This window comes from Strigops habroptila, chromosome 3 (genome assembly GCF_004027225.2).
Source record: "Strigops habroptila isolate Jane chromosome 3, bStrHab1.2.pri, whole genome shotgun sequence".
Classification (NCBI taxonomy): Eukaryota; Metazoa; Chordata; class Aves; order Psittaciformes; family Psittacidae; genus Strigops; species Strigops habroptila.
The window spans coordinates 13,121,695-13,137,898 of record NC_044279.2 but is presented as its reverse complement, the minus strand read 5'-3'; the positions used below and the strand labels follow the sequence as shown (position 1 = coordinate 13,137,898).

General features: G+C 42.1%; 2 protein-coding genes across 7 annotated transcripts in view; one reads left to right on the top strand and one right to left on the bottom strand.

Moving 5' to 3' along the window:
- FAM185A (family with sequence similarity 185 member A) overlaps nucleotides 1–14,245 on the bottom strand; it is a 37,625-nt gene extending 23,380 nt beyond the window's left edge. The window contains exons 1-4 of the mRNA XM_030480959.1: nucleotides 13,728–14,245; nucleotides 9,689–9,798; nucleotides 5,421–5,513; nucleotides 444–582 (exon numbers count right to left, since the gene is read on the bottom strand). Of these exons, the coding sequence (XP_030336819.1) occupies nucleotides 444–582; nucleotides 5,421–5,513; nucleotides 9,689–9,798; nucleotides 13,728–14,121 (736 nt within the window). The 5' untranslated portion in view covers nucleotides 14,122–14,245. The remainder of the gene's footprint in view (nucleotides 1–443; nucleotides 583–5,420; nucleotides 5,514–9,688; nucleotides 9,799–13,727) is intronic.
- Nucleotides 14,236–16,204, top strand: part of CCDC146 (coiled-coil domain containing 146) — a 70,852-nt gene continuing 68,883 nt past the window's right edge. For 4 of the 6 annotated variants that reach the window (XM_030480938.1, XM_030480937.1, XM_030480934.1 and 1 more), the window contains exon 1: nucleotides 14,236–14,440. The gene's annotated coding sequence lies outside the window, so the exon portion shown is untranslated. The other 2 variants (XM_030480936.1, XM_030480935.1) reach the window with 2 other exon arrangements.

Below are 16,204 nucleotides of genomic sequence, written 5' to 3'. Positions count from 1 at the left end.
GCGCCAGCACACATGGAGAAGATTTCTGCTAAAAACTAAATACAATCAAGTTCTACCATAGTTCTTAGTGGGTGCAGTAAGAGCTATTTCTATGAAGAAAATCAAGGATGGAGAGAGGCGAAGAGAAGCCTCTTTGTGAAGTATAATTTTCATTGCTGAATTTTAAAATATTTTTACATCCTTAGTATGTGTGATGTTTCTTTCCTACAAAATACACTTTTTGTAAGCACACTTATGAAACAGCAAAGTTCTTTTTTAAAATAAATACAGCATACTATATACAAATTAATTCTCATCAATTCAGTCTCTAACAGACAGAACCGTTTTGTTCATACACTATGCACAGTTGATCTAGTAACAGTCTATAGCATTAGCCCATTTGTTATGGTGAACATTATGAACGCCTTCAAAGCAGCCACATTTGCTCAGTATTTCCTTCTTACCACGAATACTTCCCAGCAGAATATCACCAGCTACTGAAGACAGATATGACGATTCTGCATAGAGATACTTAGTTTTCAGCAGCCCATCTTCAGTAGATATGTTGATGGATGTCCCCTGCAGCTTCTCTATATTCACGCTCTAAGAGAAATAAACTTAAATAAACATAATGTAAAACTTGTCATCACAGTTTGAAAAGGCAGAGGGAAGTAATAGTATTAAGAGGCAAAACAAATGGAAAGCAGTTGTTAGTTCAGAACAAACAGAATCAAGTTCTTAGTTAAAAGCTATAAGACAAAACAAAAGACCTTTTCATCCAAGGAAGCTTTTTTCTGACCAAAAAGTTAATGATTCTTTACAACATTCCAATGAATTATTACACCCATCATACAGGTGAAGAACTCAAATAGTCACAAATGGATGAAAGAAAAACTTGATCTATTTTTAAGAAACAAAACACTTCATTTTTAAAAGTAAACAGATTAGCTGTAATAATGAAGACTTAACATTCATACAGCATCAAGACGCTTAAAGCATTGGTAATCAATTTTCTGGCACCACATACTGAAACATCCTCTGTCTTTGTTACATACAGCTACTTACGCAGATTTTTACCGGGCTCACTTCGTGGACATAGCTTTGGTGAAGGTTTGCAAATAAAAGCCACAGCTGCTCTTTTCCTCAGTATAGCTGTTCACATTATCTCGGTTACTCAGGCCCCTACTCTTGGACTTAAGCCTTAAGCTATACAAAGCCTTGAAAAATGAGGGCTAGATATCCATTTTGACTTCTTTTCAATAGAAATGGAGAGAAAGGATAAGATTTGAAAAGTTGCACTGTGGATAGATTTGGGGAATAAAATGTGATAAATGCATGGAGACCTCATAGCAGCCTTCCAGTATCTGAAGGGGACCTACAAGGATGCCAGAGAGGGACTCTTCATCAGGGACTGTAGCGATAGGACAAGGGGTAATGGGTTTGAACTTGAACAGGGGAAGTTCAGGTTAGATATAAGGAAGAAGTTCTTTACTGTGAGGGTGGTGAGGCACTGGAATGGGTTGCCCAAGGAAGCGGTAAATACTCCATCCCTGGCGGTGTTCAATGCCACATTGGACAGAGCCTTGGGTGACATGGTCTAGTGTGACTTGTCCCTGCCCATGGCAGGGGGGTTCGAACTAGATGATCTTAAGGTCCTTTCCAACCCAAACCATTCTATGATTCTATGAGATTATCTATGTGCCAGTAACCAGTCGTGTGACATAACCTATCTGAACAAACCAAAGTAACTCACATGCTTATGCAACTACCTTATGAATTGAACTCTACTTACTATTCCCCAGTTAAATCTGATTTATGATGCAATCATTTGACAGTTCATACTTCACTCTTTCCATCCACTTCATTTTAGCATTGTCATCTTGTGAAAAAAAGTTAATACAAAAAAGTCTGCTGGCCTTTCCAGTGTTTTATTATACAAAGAATAAGCTATGGATGAAGTAAGAGGTAGTCTGACAAACTGCTACTAGCGTTTCACAAACTCCATGCTCTACTGTGCCCCAAAAAGTGAACTAAAGAGGCTGGCTTAGTATGGACTATCTGTCAGCCAAATTACACTGTGACCTTACCAACCCACACATACTGAGCTTTACACCATCTTCACGCACAAGATTACAGAATGGACTATTGTCTCAAGACTTTTGACATGATGCTACACTACAAAGTAGGTCTCCAAGAATGTAACAAGACAATTCGACTTACAATAACTTAACATACTTACTATAAAATAATAAAGCAAAACCAACTACCAATACAATGAAGATTTGTTTCAGAATAACCCAGATAAGGTAGGGGAGTCAGACTGCTCAAGTGTAAAACTAAAAAAGTATTCTAGATAGGAAAAGCGTAAAAAAAATGGGATTACTTTTTACTGAGACTATGCTTTCAATCCCAAATTCTTAAAGTTTTATGAGTTTTTGGCAGAACATAGCTGTTTGGCTCTGCTAAACAAGCATTATAGAAAAGTCCCCATGGCACAGATTAGCTAATGACTCCCCAGTCAAACACATTTGATTATTTTTGTCCATTGAACCACTAGGTTTTCTGGAAAAACTCCTCCCCTTGAGAGTAAAGCCTTGAGAGTTTGCAGTTACTGAAACTGACCACATGCTTAAGTTCCATCACTTTCTTACCCTTTCAAGTGTCAGTCTATCTTCATAAATCAGACTGAAAATGTTTGGTTTTGCACCTGAACACATATTGCTATGTTTAAATAAGACATAAACACCACCTTCCCCACATATTCCTCTTCTTGGCCTTCCTTTTGCGCTATCCTTGCTCAAATATTTTACTAGTGCCTTCTTCATTTTCCCCCTTAAAAATACTCTGTTTCCCAAGTGCTTAGTGTCTTTTACCACATCCTTTCCCTCCCTACCTTCAGGAGGGGGCTGGAAATGCTGACAGAGCCATAATTACATAATGATGACTACAACTGATGGAAGAAACATCTCATACAAACACACACAGGAGACGTAAGGCTGACTGATTATTAACAGAAGTGGTCAATTGAGAAAAGAAATCTCACAGTCTCCTTCCTAACTACACAGCAAAGTTTGTTATTGAGAAGTTGAACAACATAAGCCAAAATATTGTTCCATAGCTGTAAATTCCTGTTAAAATGACTTATTTCACTGAAGTTACTACAGCTTTACAACTCTAAGGGTGACTTCAGCAATATTACAGACTTTATGATTGCAAAGAAGCATCTCAATCTGCATGAAGTTTGTTTTATTGTTTCAAAAGGACAACAGCATTTAAAGACCCAAAGCAAAATAATTGTATTTCTCATTTTCATGAACTGTATCTTCATGTAGATACAGATCTAATTATTTTTCTACCATCCACTTGTTTTTATCAACTCCAGTGAGATGCTATTTGAAATGAATGCTATGCACTGCACTGGCGTAACAAACTACTTTGGGACAAATGAATAAGCAGCACAACTCTAAAGACCACCACCATGCCAATATGTTGTGAGCAGCATGAAGCCACAGGAGTCAAAGTATTTCCTGGATTGCATTCAATCTTATTCACTGGTAGAAAGCAAGGATTCCAGTTTTCAATCCTTCCAACAGAAGCCCTTTGCGGGAAGATGGAGGACACATCCAGAAAGCTGTAAACTACCTCTGCCCTATTCTACTCCCTTTGGCTGCTAGTGGCTTAGGATAGATCCTAACTCCACTAGCTGCTAATAGTCCCAAGGGAACTGCTAATGAATTAGAACTGATCAATCCAACTATGGCGTCATCAGATCATGTCACACTCAGGCCTTACCCACTCTGCTTTATGGTGGGAGGTCTTGCTGGGATGCAGTAATGTTCATGAAGATATATCAATTATTGAAGGGTCTTTTCCAACGTAAATGATTAAGATCATTAAGTCCAACCATTAAGCCAGCACTGCTAAGCCCACCACTAAACCATCTCCTCGAGTACCACATCTACAAGTCTTTTAAATACTTCAGGGATGGTGACTCAATCACTTCCCTAGGCAGCCTGTTCCAATGCTTGACAACCCTTTAGGTGGAGAATTCCTAACATCCAATCTAAACCTTCCCTGCCACAACTTGAGGCCATTTCCTCTCATCCCATCACTTGTTACTTGGTAAAGAGACAGAGACAGACACCATCCCCACTACAACCTCCTTTCAGGCTGTTGTATAGAGCAATAAGGTCTTCCCTGAGCCCCCTTTTTTCCAGACTAAACAAGCTCCAACAATAGTACAGCTACAACAGCCTCTAGCTCTTTTGTACATAAAAACCAGGCTAGCACCCACTACAAAAATGCAGGTAATTAAACACTGACAGTTCTTAGAAAATCCAATGGCAAATTGCTTAGTTACAGTAGGACCTTAAGAACAGCTCACAGCTGGCTCTATGTCATATGATCTCAGAACATATGATCTCAGAACGCAATCTACATACAACAGTGCCAAACAGCACTTCACAGAGGCTGTTTTGGACTCCTAGAACTTAATAGCTTGGTCTCAATTCTATCCTTGGCTAGGGAAAGCTACCTGCATTCTTTCCAATTCTTCCCAGAGGTGCTGGATTTAAGGGTACCTATTGATTCTAATAGAGTACTGCATGCATCTAAGCTACTTCCAGACTTGGCTTGGCTCCACACACTCATATAGCACTGCTTCAGATCTAATGAATCCTAACGCAGCCAGTTGCATGGACATTACAGTGCTTAAACATTCGAGTTGAGCCTAAAATCCAGACTGGGTATGAGAACTATTAGTATTATGTAAGGAAGCCCAGCTCTACATTATTTTAAATAATGGAGAATTGACTATTTATCCCAAGACACAAAATGAGATTAGAGTAGTATAAGCTTTGTCTCATACTGCCATCTGCTGAAAAAAGCAAGCTTACTTCTCTACAAAACTTCTCCTGTTCATCATTCTTCTCACTGCATCTCATAACAAGATTACTATTACAACCATTACTATTACATGTGATTATATTTCCTCAGCTGCAAAGAAATATACGAAACCTTCTACTCTTCCATTCTTATAACCATATAACGCTGGAAGCATACAGCATGGACAAATACCAAGCCACTATTAATGAGACACTAAAATAAATTAATGGGCCTACTGCAGAATCCAGATGCCTAGATATCAGCCACATAAAATGTTTAAGAGTGTTGTGAGGGTCTACAGAATTGAAGCTGATGAGCTGTATCAGCTAGCAATACCTCTGTGCTGATGGAATGATCACATGCTTTTTACTGCTCTTTCTGTGCAGCCTGTTCACTAATCCAAATCAAGTATAAGATAATGAGACAAGTTTAAACTAATGATGAAATGACAATCAACCAGTGAGGGTCACCACATATCCTTCAGCACATTCTTCAAAATTTAGTCATTGTGCAGACAAGCTGAATAAGCCAAAGAAAAAGTTTTATGTTTTACTTACACCCTTCTCTGTTGCATGAATATCTGTATCTCCATAAAGTGTTCCAAGACCAATTACTTTGCCACCTTTTGTCCGTATATCGATTTTATGGCTCTGAAAAAAAAGATTAAAAATCCTATGGTTAGCATAATCATAATGAGAATCTATCTCGGTATCTTGGTTTTCAAGCTGCACCACAATAACTTGGATCACAAACTCCATTTTACTGTGAAGCTTTCTCCTCAAGTTATTGCCAAATGTGTTGCTTATTTCCAATGTAATTGAACTCAAATGAGTCACCTTTTCTGTAACCAGAAACACAAGGGAAAGAAGGATGCTGAGGAACCCTTTACTCTCAATACAGGTGTTTTTTGGGGGGACTTGGTTTGGGTTTTTATAACTAGAAAAACATTCACTCAGTATATATTGATATAAGCGAAACAGGAAAACTTTGTGTTTCATTGATGCTCCATCCAGAAACCAAGGTATGCATACACCCAGCGCTGCAGCAGATGAGAAACAAGCTGGCAGTGAGAAATGAACTTGCAAACTGGAGCCTTCCATTGACCTGGAACCTACAGATTCACAGAATTCTATAGGATAATAATATACAAACACACTGTAAAACTACTTATGCTTGGAGTAGTATGTATAGCCATAGACTTCTATGGGTGCATACCAGTGCAAACCTTAGGCCTGCAAGTAGAACCAGACCCTAGCATTTCACTCCAACCAGATTCTAATTCAAATTAGGTATTTTGTACGCATCTGCATTACAATCTCAAGTTTTTCACAAAGCAAACAGGTCTTCAGGGTAAAATGCAATGCCCTAACTTGAGACTTCAGTAGTGCTTCAGATCTTTTAAAAGTTGTAAATAACTCGGCTGTGCAATTAAGCTTCTGTAAAAATAGTAGGTGATTCTCTCCATACAGAGTAAAAAGGATAAAGTTAAAATAGATGCTTCAGCCAGACAGCACAGCTCCTTTGGGGCAGTTTCATTAGGCACATTATCGGAACAATGGTTAAAGAACAAATCCTCCAAGCATATAACACCAGGAAAATAGGGGAATTCATAAGACCAGAAGAATTAACGTAGAGCAGTGACTTACCAGTATAGCCACTGATAGTTAAGTAAAATAAAACCATGACATACACACTTATTTCCTCAATTTTTCTTTCCTTTTTTAAAAAAGGAAGTCTTTTTTCTATATAATTTTGGGGACAGAAAGAGTTTTCATAAGATACAGATGCCCCAACTGAATTATTAGGCTATCCCTATACTCTTAAAAACACACAAAACACAAAAACACACATGCAAAAATAAACCCCAAAACAAAACCACAAACCCCACAAGCTTTCAGAGGCAGGCATCAATAGACACCTAACAGACAGCAGGATTTGCTGAGAGAGGAAGCAAGTTATAATGGTCAAGTAGCTTTTTCATTAAAAGTGAATATTCCACTCACTGAAAGCAAGAAACATGAAATTGTCACAGGGCTTCTCCTGACAAGGGAGAAAGATTTGAGTAAGGAAGAGGTAAAAGGCTGTCGAGGAAGTGACAGATGATAAAAGAAAAACAGAAGAACTTTTTCAGTTCAAAGAAAGGAAGAACAGCGGTGCAGGACTTTAACAAATCCTGTTCAGACATGGTGTTTAGTGAGGAAGCATGGCAGGTCTTCCAGTGATTGTGTGTAAGACACCTGGAAATTCTTGTCATCACTGGCACAGTCAAGGAGCTGGAAGTAATCATTGAACACAGAAACAAAATTCAAGGGTCTCCTTGGTCCCACTGTCACTGCTAAGCTGATGGACTGTAATAAAAAGCAGGAGAAAAAATTAAGCAGCAGCAGCACTGCTTTCTCAATAAAGAATTTGGGAATAACTAATACTCTGAAGAAGACCTCGAAGTTCTAGCCCTATTTTGGAATCAATTGACTTGGAGACTTGGAAGGGATAGAGTGAACAGGGCTTTAGCCCATTACAAAACAACCACCACCAAAAAAATCTCAATGAAAAAACCCTCAACAAATCTCACTGGCTAGATAATGCCTATCACACCAAAAGTACCAGGCAAAATCCATTAAAAAAATCATACAGAATACTCATCTTTTCTGTTCAGTTGCTAGCACACATGACTAAGGAAAGCGGATGTCAATTTTCTAGGTCTTTTGTAAGGACACCACACCCAAAATCAAGTTTTTTAATTACAAGTTACACAAACAGCTTTCAGCCTGTGGCAAGTTCAGAGAATTAGCAGTTGTAAAGCTGTTTGCTGGTGCTCTTCAATAATCCCCACATGACCAGGTTTTTTAATTTAAAGTCCTTGACCTTTTGCTCTCCACTCTAAAGAGTCTCTTGCTTTGCTAGTCAATGAGGTTTGTGGACAGCACGACAGCAAAGCAACATCAAACAGCTTTTTAACGCATCCAGAGGAGGGCAGTATCACTTCAGTTTGCTCAGTAAGCACATTCCCTAACGAAGATTCAGTTTTTGTGCTGCATTAAGGAATCTAGTTAGTAAGATTTTTAGTAGCTTTGGAAAAAACCCCCAAGGGTTAATAATTCTGCTCCTCTGATAACACAGAGTATAATTCCTGAATCTATATTAGAAGAAATGAGTTACAGTTGCTTTACCAGAACTATAGCACTTCTTTAAAAAGTTGGACTAAAATTTGGTTGTATGGCTAAGAGATACTGTAACACTCCCAACCTAAAAGAATATCAGGGTAACTATTTGGGTTTAAAAAAGGCCAAAGCCTTATAACCTATCAAAGCTTTGTTTTGCCTTCTGGGACCAGGCCATTCCTCTCATCTGAGGCTTAAGGGAGCAAAGAAGCCTTCTGTGGTCACCAGTGAAGTGGACATACTGAGGTGCAGGCACAGGAGAAGGATCATCTTTTACACTTGCAGTTTTCCTGACTTTTTTGTGAATCAAGGCAGGCTTGAAGTTGACAGAGCAAAAAAAGCAACATCAAGCTCCTTTAAACTGTAATGAGACCGTGGAGGAGCTGGTCTCAAAAGCCCCAAACTGGTGACTTTGCAGCCTTCTTTTCAGTTTATTAGAGAGTATTGTTTCATTGCTACTTGAAGTCTCAAGGAAAACTTTTCAATTTTTAAAACTCAACATTTTTCACACTTCATACTGTACATGAGAAAAGATGCCCACAAAATAAGTTGTCTTTCCTAAAAATCCTCTTTTTCCATGACATCATGAAAAAATTCTTAACAATTCTGATGACATGCTGTGATTATTGTCACTATTACTGGCCAAAACTACCTTGTTTTCTCATATTATGGAGTTTCTCATGTAGTGCTGTTTGCTATTATTATTGTAATAGAAACAGCCATTTTTTAATCAGCTTTAAACAGCAGTAACACATAAAGTACTATTAATTTTTTGTTACCTTTCAGTTAACTTTTAAAACAGTCAATTAAACAGAATCTGGAAGATCCAAGTTGTCTGTAGTTCACTGAATATGCTTTCTTGTATATTAAATCTCCCTTTAAATTCAGTTTCCCCTATGCATGCTATAAAATCATCTCTTACACCATGGTAAAGAAAAATGTTAAAAGATTTTTCATATCTCAAAAAATAACTTAAACTTAGGAACTATGCTATTTGAAAAGCTCGGGGTTTGGTTATTTTTTTTTAATTTATACCCACTCCTGCAGGTACAATCCCAATTATTCAAGCGAATTTGATTCCAAACAGCACCTAAGACAGATATACTTCGATTATTTCTACAAAAGCCTATGTCAGCAAAGTTGAAGTCTTAAAGATTGAAAAAACAAGGTCATGACCATGATGTATATAGTATTTATCAGATATACTCCAGTCAGGTATTTTGGACATAATGTGTAACTTCTGATTGAAAATTAACCTATGGTTTGTTAATACCACTTCTATATCAGAATTATTAAAACAACCAAACCAAATACACACAAAAAGAATAAACCACTTACTGCAAAGTATGTAACTAGACAGGAAATCCCAGTCTGTCTTCTTTTTTTTGAGGGGCAGAGGGACATAGGTTAGGCTTACTGCTGTTGCTGTTTCTGATGGCTTTGGCTATCACCAATGGTATCTGGACTTCTGACTCCACATTGTTTGGTGTTAGTGACTTCCTGTTGTAATCGTATGCAATAAATAAAGGTGAGGTGCTATACACATAGTAACACTGAGAAATATCAGAGTACTTATCTCCAGAACTGGTATTTAAGTTTCTGTACTATATTCCAGCCACAATCCCTTTTAAAGCACTGACGGCGTCTGGGAGGGTTCTTTGTACCTTTATTGACTGCAAGACACTAGTCCCCTTCTCCGTCTCTATTTTGCAGTTATCACATTCTATTTTCTGAATCTTCACGCAGCCAGTCCCTGATGTTTTGATATCCAAATCTAGAATTGAAAGAGCTTTATTAGCAACAGAATGAGAGTAGTCAGATCTATTTAACATAGTACTTGATCATTTTATATAGTAACTATAGTAGGGGGAAAAAGCAGCTTCTTTGTTACTAAAGAACCTTCTTGAGAAGCTTGGCCACATAGTTTCAATTGCATGACTAGTCACTATCAACAACTGACACTGAAAATTTTATAAGCCTGTGTACAGCCATCTAGCTTCAAGAGAAAACATTACCAGGCAGCAGAGTGACTGTAACCCCTGGCAAGGAGTCAGCAGGATGTGGTGCTTTAGTGCAGTTTACTTTGCTTTTTTAACCTACTCTCAAACTCCACCTCCACCTCACAGCTTCGCTAATCACCAATTACTAGCAATTCTACAGAGACATTTGGGTACCCCAACATGGGGTTTGGGGTGGAAAGGTTGGCAGGTTGTTTGAGGCCACATATAAAGCAATGAGATTCAACAGCACAAATACATAGGTCTGGCTTTAGACCTACGCTGCTTCAACTAGCAAGCAGCCTAACATAAAACCAGGTGTAGAAGTGTCTGCGTGTGTCATTCTTCCCTATCCTCCCGGAAAGCCTGACTTACCCCTGGCATGAAGGAGCATGTTTGCCTCCAGTCTGAATCACCTCACCTTATTACTGTTCACAGGCACGCACAAAAACAAATCACTAGGTCCTGTAGATAACCCTTATCAAGGGAACAATTTGTGGGCTCATAGTGCTTCACATAGGAGTAGCAAAAGTATTCTTCTGCCACTTGAGTTGAGTTTAAAGAACCAGGAAGAAGCTTGAGAAGGGGGATTCTGACTATATTAGTAATTGTTTATAGTAATGACCACCATAACAACTGGCACAAGGGAAAGGCAGGAGAGGAAAAAAGTGGTTTTGTTCTTCTAAGGATAAAAGGCAGAAAGAAGAAAAAGAAGCATTTGCTGCAAGACATGTAACTGAAGGACTAAGAGATAGCGAGCCTATTGCTCTCTAAAGAAAAAGAGATTATCTGGGAAAGAAAACTTCATTTATGCACCCATGAAAGTCTCTTTCACCTCCACTATCTGCCAAGGTGACCAGACATATGAGAAGAATCAGAGTATGTATAACAAGCTCTGCCCCAACAAGATTCCCCAAGGCAGACCCACAACACTGTGGAGGCTGAAGATCAATCCTGTCATGCTGCTGCTCAGGACAGATGCTGGAACCATGACAATAGTAGCTTGCAGGCCATGAAGATGAGGGACTGAGAGCTCCAATTAACAGTGAAGGGAAGTTCTGCCACCTGACAAGCCAGGAGAATCCAAAAGGCAGAGCTACAACACATTTCATCTTCGCTGCTAGGGTGCTGCCTTATTACCACAGTAAGGTAAGAGATTAAATTTTAAGAAGGACACAGACTGTGTTTGAAGGTAACAATTCCCTAAGAAAGAGGGCTAGAAGAGGTGAACTGGATAAGTGGGTTTTCAGGAAAGTTTTTTTATTTGCAGATATTATTTTCGTCTTCATGGAAGCCTCTTCATGGAAGACTTCCAAGGAAGAAATGCTGTGACCAAGATGTTAATCAAACAATATGCTTCTTATATTTAAGTAAACTAACATACACTTTGAGGCATGTAAAAGTACAAAACCTGGCAAACTGGACTGGTGACTATCATCAGAGGCTCAAGAGCCAGCTCTACAAGGTTTTATGTTGGTAAAGCCTACATAGGTTCACCAGACTAAAAATATTTGAGGGGTATCTATCCTTGAACGGATGGATGGTATATGCCTTGTGGGACAAATAGCCATGAGGCATGGAGTTTGCCAGGACACTCTCACCCCGAAACTGTTTACCTGAGTGGACACTAGGAAGAGAGATCCACTGAGGGGCTGAGCTGTATCAGGCTCAGAAAATCCCCTGAGCTGAAAAGAGCTGACAGCTAAGAGAACACTGAGATGAAATATCATTTATGTTTGTCCTGTTCTTACTTGTCCCTGAGCATCTGTTTATGGCTACTGCAGACAGGACAGCGGGCTAGCCGGAGGCACGGTGCTATAAATTAAGTTAGCTGCATTCCTTTAACTGTATGTCTGAGTAGTTTTGATTAGCGTGAGTAAAGTTCCTGGAGCCTTAGACCACAAGCCCTGAACAATTGAACTGTTCTTGAACTGTTGCTTGGTTAGGTGAAGGGACACCCTGAGGCCAGTACAAACTGGAAGACAAGGAAGCCACTAACAGCAGAGGGTGCAATCCTCATCCAGATAAGAAACAGGTAACGACCAGTCTGGAGAAAGAGAAAGACTCCAGTAAGGAACAAGACGACCCCAGACCAGAGATCGCCACTGGACCAAGAGGTGCGTGCAAGGCTCATGAAGAGCACGTGAACAAGGGGTGCACAGACTATAAGGGTACAAAGGCCCAGGAATTTCTTTGTTCTGGGTCCCTCCCTGCCCGCAGGCACCAGCTGGGGCTGCTTCTACACTGTATCACTCAGACAAATTACCTTATTGGACTTAAAGCCTAAGACCCTACTGGGGATACCCAGGGTGAAGAGGTCTCTTTAACAATGGTACAAATTAGTACAGCCATTCTAACACAGACAAAGTAAAGCACACTGAAGGCAGGGAGGGGGGGAATCCCCTGATTTTATTTACAGAATGTTTGTCACTATATTAGTTGCTAGGGAACAAAAGAGACCTTAAGTTTTGGTAAATATATATAAGAAACACCCCTTCAAGAGTTATCAAGAGGGTTAAAAAAAAAAAACACCCCAACATCAAAACAGAAAACAAGTAGTAAATTATAGTGATGAGTAAGACTATAAATTGAAAGAGAAGGCAGGTCCTTCTAAATGAAAAAAGGTTTGTGTGTGTTGGGGGTGGTGGTGTGTGTGAACAAAACCAAACCGAAAGACGACATAGTATAATTCAAGATACAGGAGGGGTGGTGGGAAGTAAGCGAAGAAAAAAGGTGCAGATTGTCTTCAATGTAAGGCTTTGGAAAAGTGGTAACCAAGAGAATATAACACCATGCTATAAAAAGGTCATGGATGACATGGATGAAGCATGAGTAGAATGAGATTGGTCACCATTTCTCATGTCACAACTGCAGCAGAGCATCAAATGAAACAAAAGCAGCAGTCTTGGACAACCACATGAAGCAAACCAAAGGCTCTGGTTTTCCCAGCATGGTTAAACTTACTCTGCACCATACAGGTAACTGCACAAATCTATGGGCAAAAAGATCCACATCAATGACTAAACACAAGTATCTCAGGGTCAAGTGTTCCCTAAAGCTCAGCTTAGGGGGGCACTATCCTAGCAAGCTTACCCTCTTCCTTCCCTAAACTTAAAAGCCACTATCAGTCCAGCACAGTTGTTCATCAGTTTCAGCCAATACAGCTGCTCTCCCAAATTGTTTATAGGTTCCGTACCAGAAACCCTACACAGATTTTTACCCTGTACCCAAAAACATAATGCAAGACTAATACTAGACAAGGCAGCCCTTCCTGTCAATTCATCTGTATTGCTGCTTTCCAGGCTTTTTTAATCCCTGTGGATGGTCACTCAGCCTAACAACCACTACTGGAGCTGGTAGATCCAACAACCCTGCTGAGCACAGCCTCTGAATGGCAGATGTCAGAGCAAAAATAAAAGTGCGTGTTGCAACTACCACTTCATGGCAGAAGTTTCAGCACTAATTGCTGACAAAAAGGTCAACAACAAATCATGTACTTAAGGAAACAGAAAAAAAGGGACGTTTTAATTCTCATTACTTGGAAGAGGCATGATGCCACTGCGGAATATCGCTGCCAAGAGCGCTTCCAGCCTCCACTGGAGGGAGGGACGGAGGATCCCGCCTGCCCCCGGGCTCCGTGGGCCACCACGCCCGCCCGCAGGAGAGGCCAGGCGCGCAGCCTCCTCTTCCGCCCCGCTTCACCCACCGAACTTCACGGGTGTCCTCACGTCCACGGCGGCCTTGCTGTCCAAGCCGTCCGCCACGATCGCCATCTGCTCCAGCGCCTCGTCGTACTCCACCCGGACGCGGTCCTGCTGCCGGCCGCGGGGCGGGGGGCTGCCGCCGGCGCCGCTGACGGCCACCAGCACGCGGTCCGCGTCCGGGTAGCGCTGCGGATCCAGCGGGCGGACGCTCACCTGGCAGGGCAGCCGCACCCGCAGCCGGCCCCGCGGGCTCACCGCCAGCGCCCATTCCTGAAGGGGTTTACGGCCGCCGGCCTCGGCGGAGCCGCTGCAGGCGCGGCGGGGTACGGTTGGCCCGCAGCACCCGCCCGCCGCCCGCAGCACCAGAGGCGCCCAGCACCGGGGCAGCGCCCTCATCCCGCCCGGACCCCGCGGCAGGGGAGGGAGCGGCTCCTCGCGGCGGAGGGCCGCTAGCTCCGCGCCCCTTCTGGCCACGTGACAAACATCGGCCCCGGAGCATCCTGAGAGTCGTAGTTCTCCAGAGAACGGAACGCCCTCATCCGCCTATCAGCGAAAGCGGAGTGTTTCCGCGGTCGGCTTCTATTGGGCAGCGGGGTGACGCTAGAGCCAATCAGAAGCGAGGGAGAGGGCTGAAGGCGGTTGAGGTAGGCGAGCCGCTGTCGCCATGGGAACGGGGACGCCGCTGGTCGCGGCGGGGCGGGCCGCGGCCGCGCAGGTAGGGCCCTGCGGCGGGGTCGACGCCGCGGCCTGGAGGGGCTTGCGGCGGCCGGGGCCGGGGAAGGCAGAACCGCGGCTCCAGCGCAGAGGCAGAAAGCGAGCCCAGCGGCGCCGCCTCAGGCCGGTTTGAGGAGTCTCGGGAGGGTCGGTGCCCACCCTTCTCGCGGTGCCGGGAGTCTTCCCCCCCGCGGGGCCCAGGTGGCTCCATCTCGTGTGTGAGACGACGAGGTACCTCAGGGCGTGCGGGCCTTTTCCGTGCTCGCCTCGGGCGGGTCCTGGTGCGGCCAGGCGTTAATTCCCGATGGAGGAGCCGTGCTGGTTGGGTTTCAGCCCGCTCAGCTACCTGAGGAGGAGCAGCCTGAGTGTTCAACACCTGCAACAGGAGGCAGGGCAAAGGGAGGAATGGGAAGGGGGGAATGGCAGGGCTTTGGGTGGCAGCCTGGTCTTTGTTATGCTTAGAGCCTACAGTGAGACGGCATGTGACGTGTTGAAATGTCCTCGGTCAGAGGTTGAAGCAGCAGTTTGGCAGATGTGCTGGAAAAACAGGTTTTTTCCAAAGTGGCATTGCGGAGCTCCAAACTTGCTCTCTGTCAGGATGGCTTGGTTAACATGTTATTTATTTTCAGCAGCCTAGCAGTTCTAAAGCCAGCCAAATACGTATTTTCCTGAGTTCAAATATATCACGGGCTATATCATGGGATAGTTGTCCTTACGGGGTTAACAAACAAGTGGGAAACTACTGAATTCAGTTTAAAAAACTTTTATGGAGTTTTAGCCCCCAGTATTGTCGTATGATAATTAATAAAAGATGAAGTGGGCGTTGTGGACGTAATAATGTAAAGCCGGGGGCTGCATTTTTGTCATAGATGTAGTTTACTGCCAAAAATGAGTGAAACATGCATAGAAGGGTGCATTGTCTTAGCTACGTTGCAACACAAGAAATAATGAAATCTGGGGCTGTTACTTTATTGGTTTGCTCCCTGTTGCCCTCCATGTGTTGTTTTTCTTCTTTTCCAAAAATAACCATGCAAACCATGCAATATGACTTTTGCTCATCAACCTCTTTTCATCACATTAGCCTCGTTTCCATTTTTATCACTGTCTGGCATTGATTATTTATGAACCTACAATGAGGTCTGAGTGTCCAAGAGGCAAGAAGATGGCCCTGGCTTTTTGGTCTGCCTGTAATTGTCACTGTGTAAAGTTTAATTAAGATTCCTGGAAGCCCTTCAAGTTGAACTATCTGATTGGCTTACATATTCGATCTCAAAAAGCATTAAATGAAACACCAAAAAAAAGGGCCAGCCTGCCACACGACAGTTTAGTATAGAAAAATGTATTCTAGAAAGACAAAAGCGTGTCAAGAAATATCTTGGGAGATGACGAGGGATAGAAGTTCTTTTTTTCAAGTCTGTAGAAATAGTCCATTTGGCGAAAAAACCTACAAAATTCTCACTTTTGAGAATAAATACCAAATTTAAATATTCAATAGTTTGTCAGGGAAACCGTTAGAAACCTGTAAGTGTGGTGCAATGTGCTGTAAATCCGCTAGATGACAGCCAATTCAACAAAGAACTCTGTTAACCGACGGTTGAAAGGAATCCCACCTTTGGTAAGGTGTGGCTGAACAATGCCCCCCCCTTTCACCCTCAAGTGAGTGCTGCTGTTCCTTATCAGCCTCTCCTACTTCGTCTTAAACGTTAGTGCTGCTTTCCCACTGCCACCTTTTCCTCCAGCATCTTGATATTTGAAGCTCCTGGTG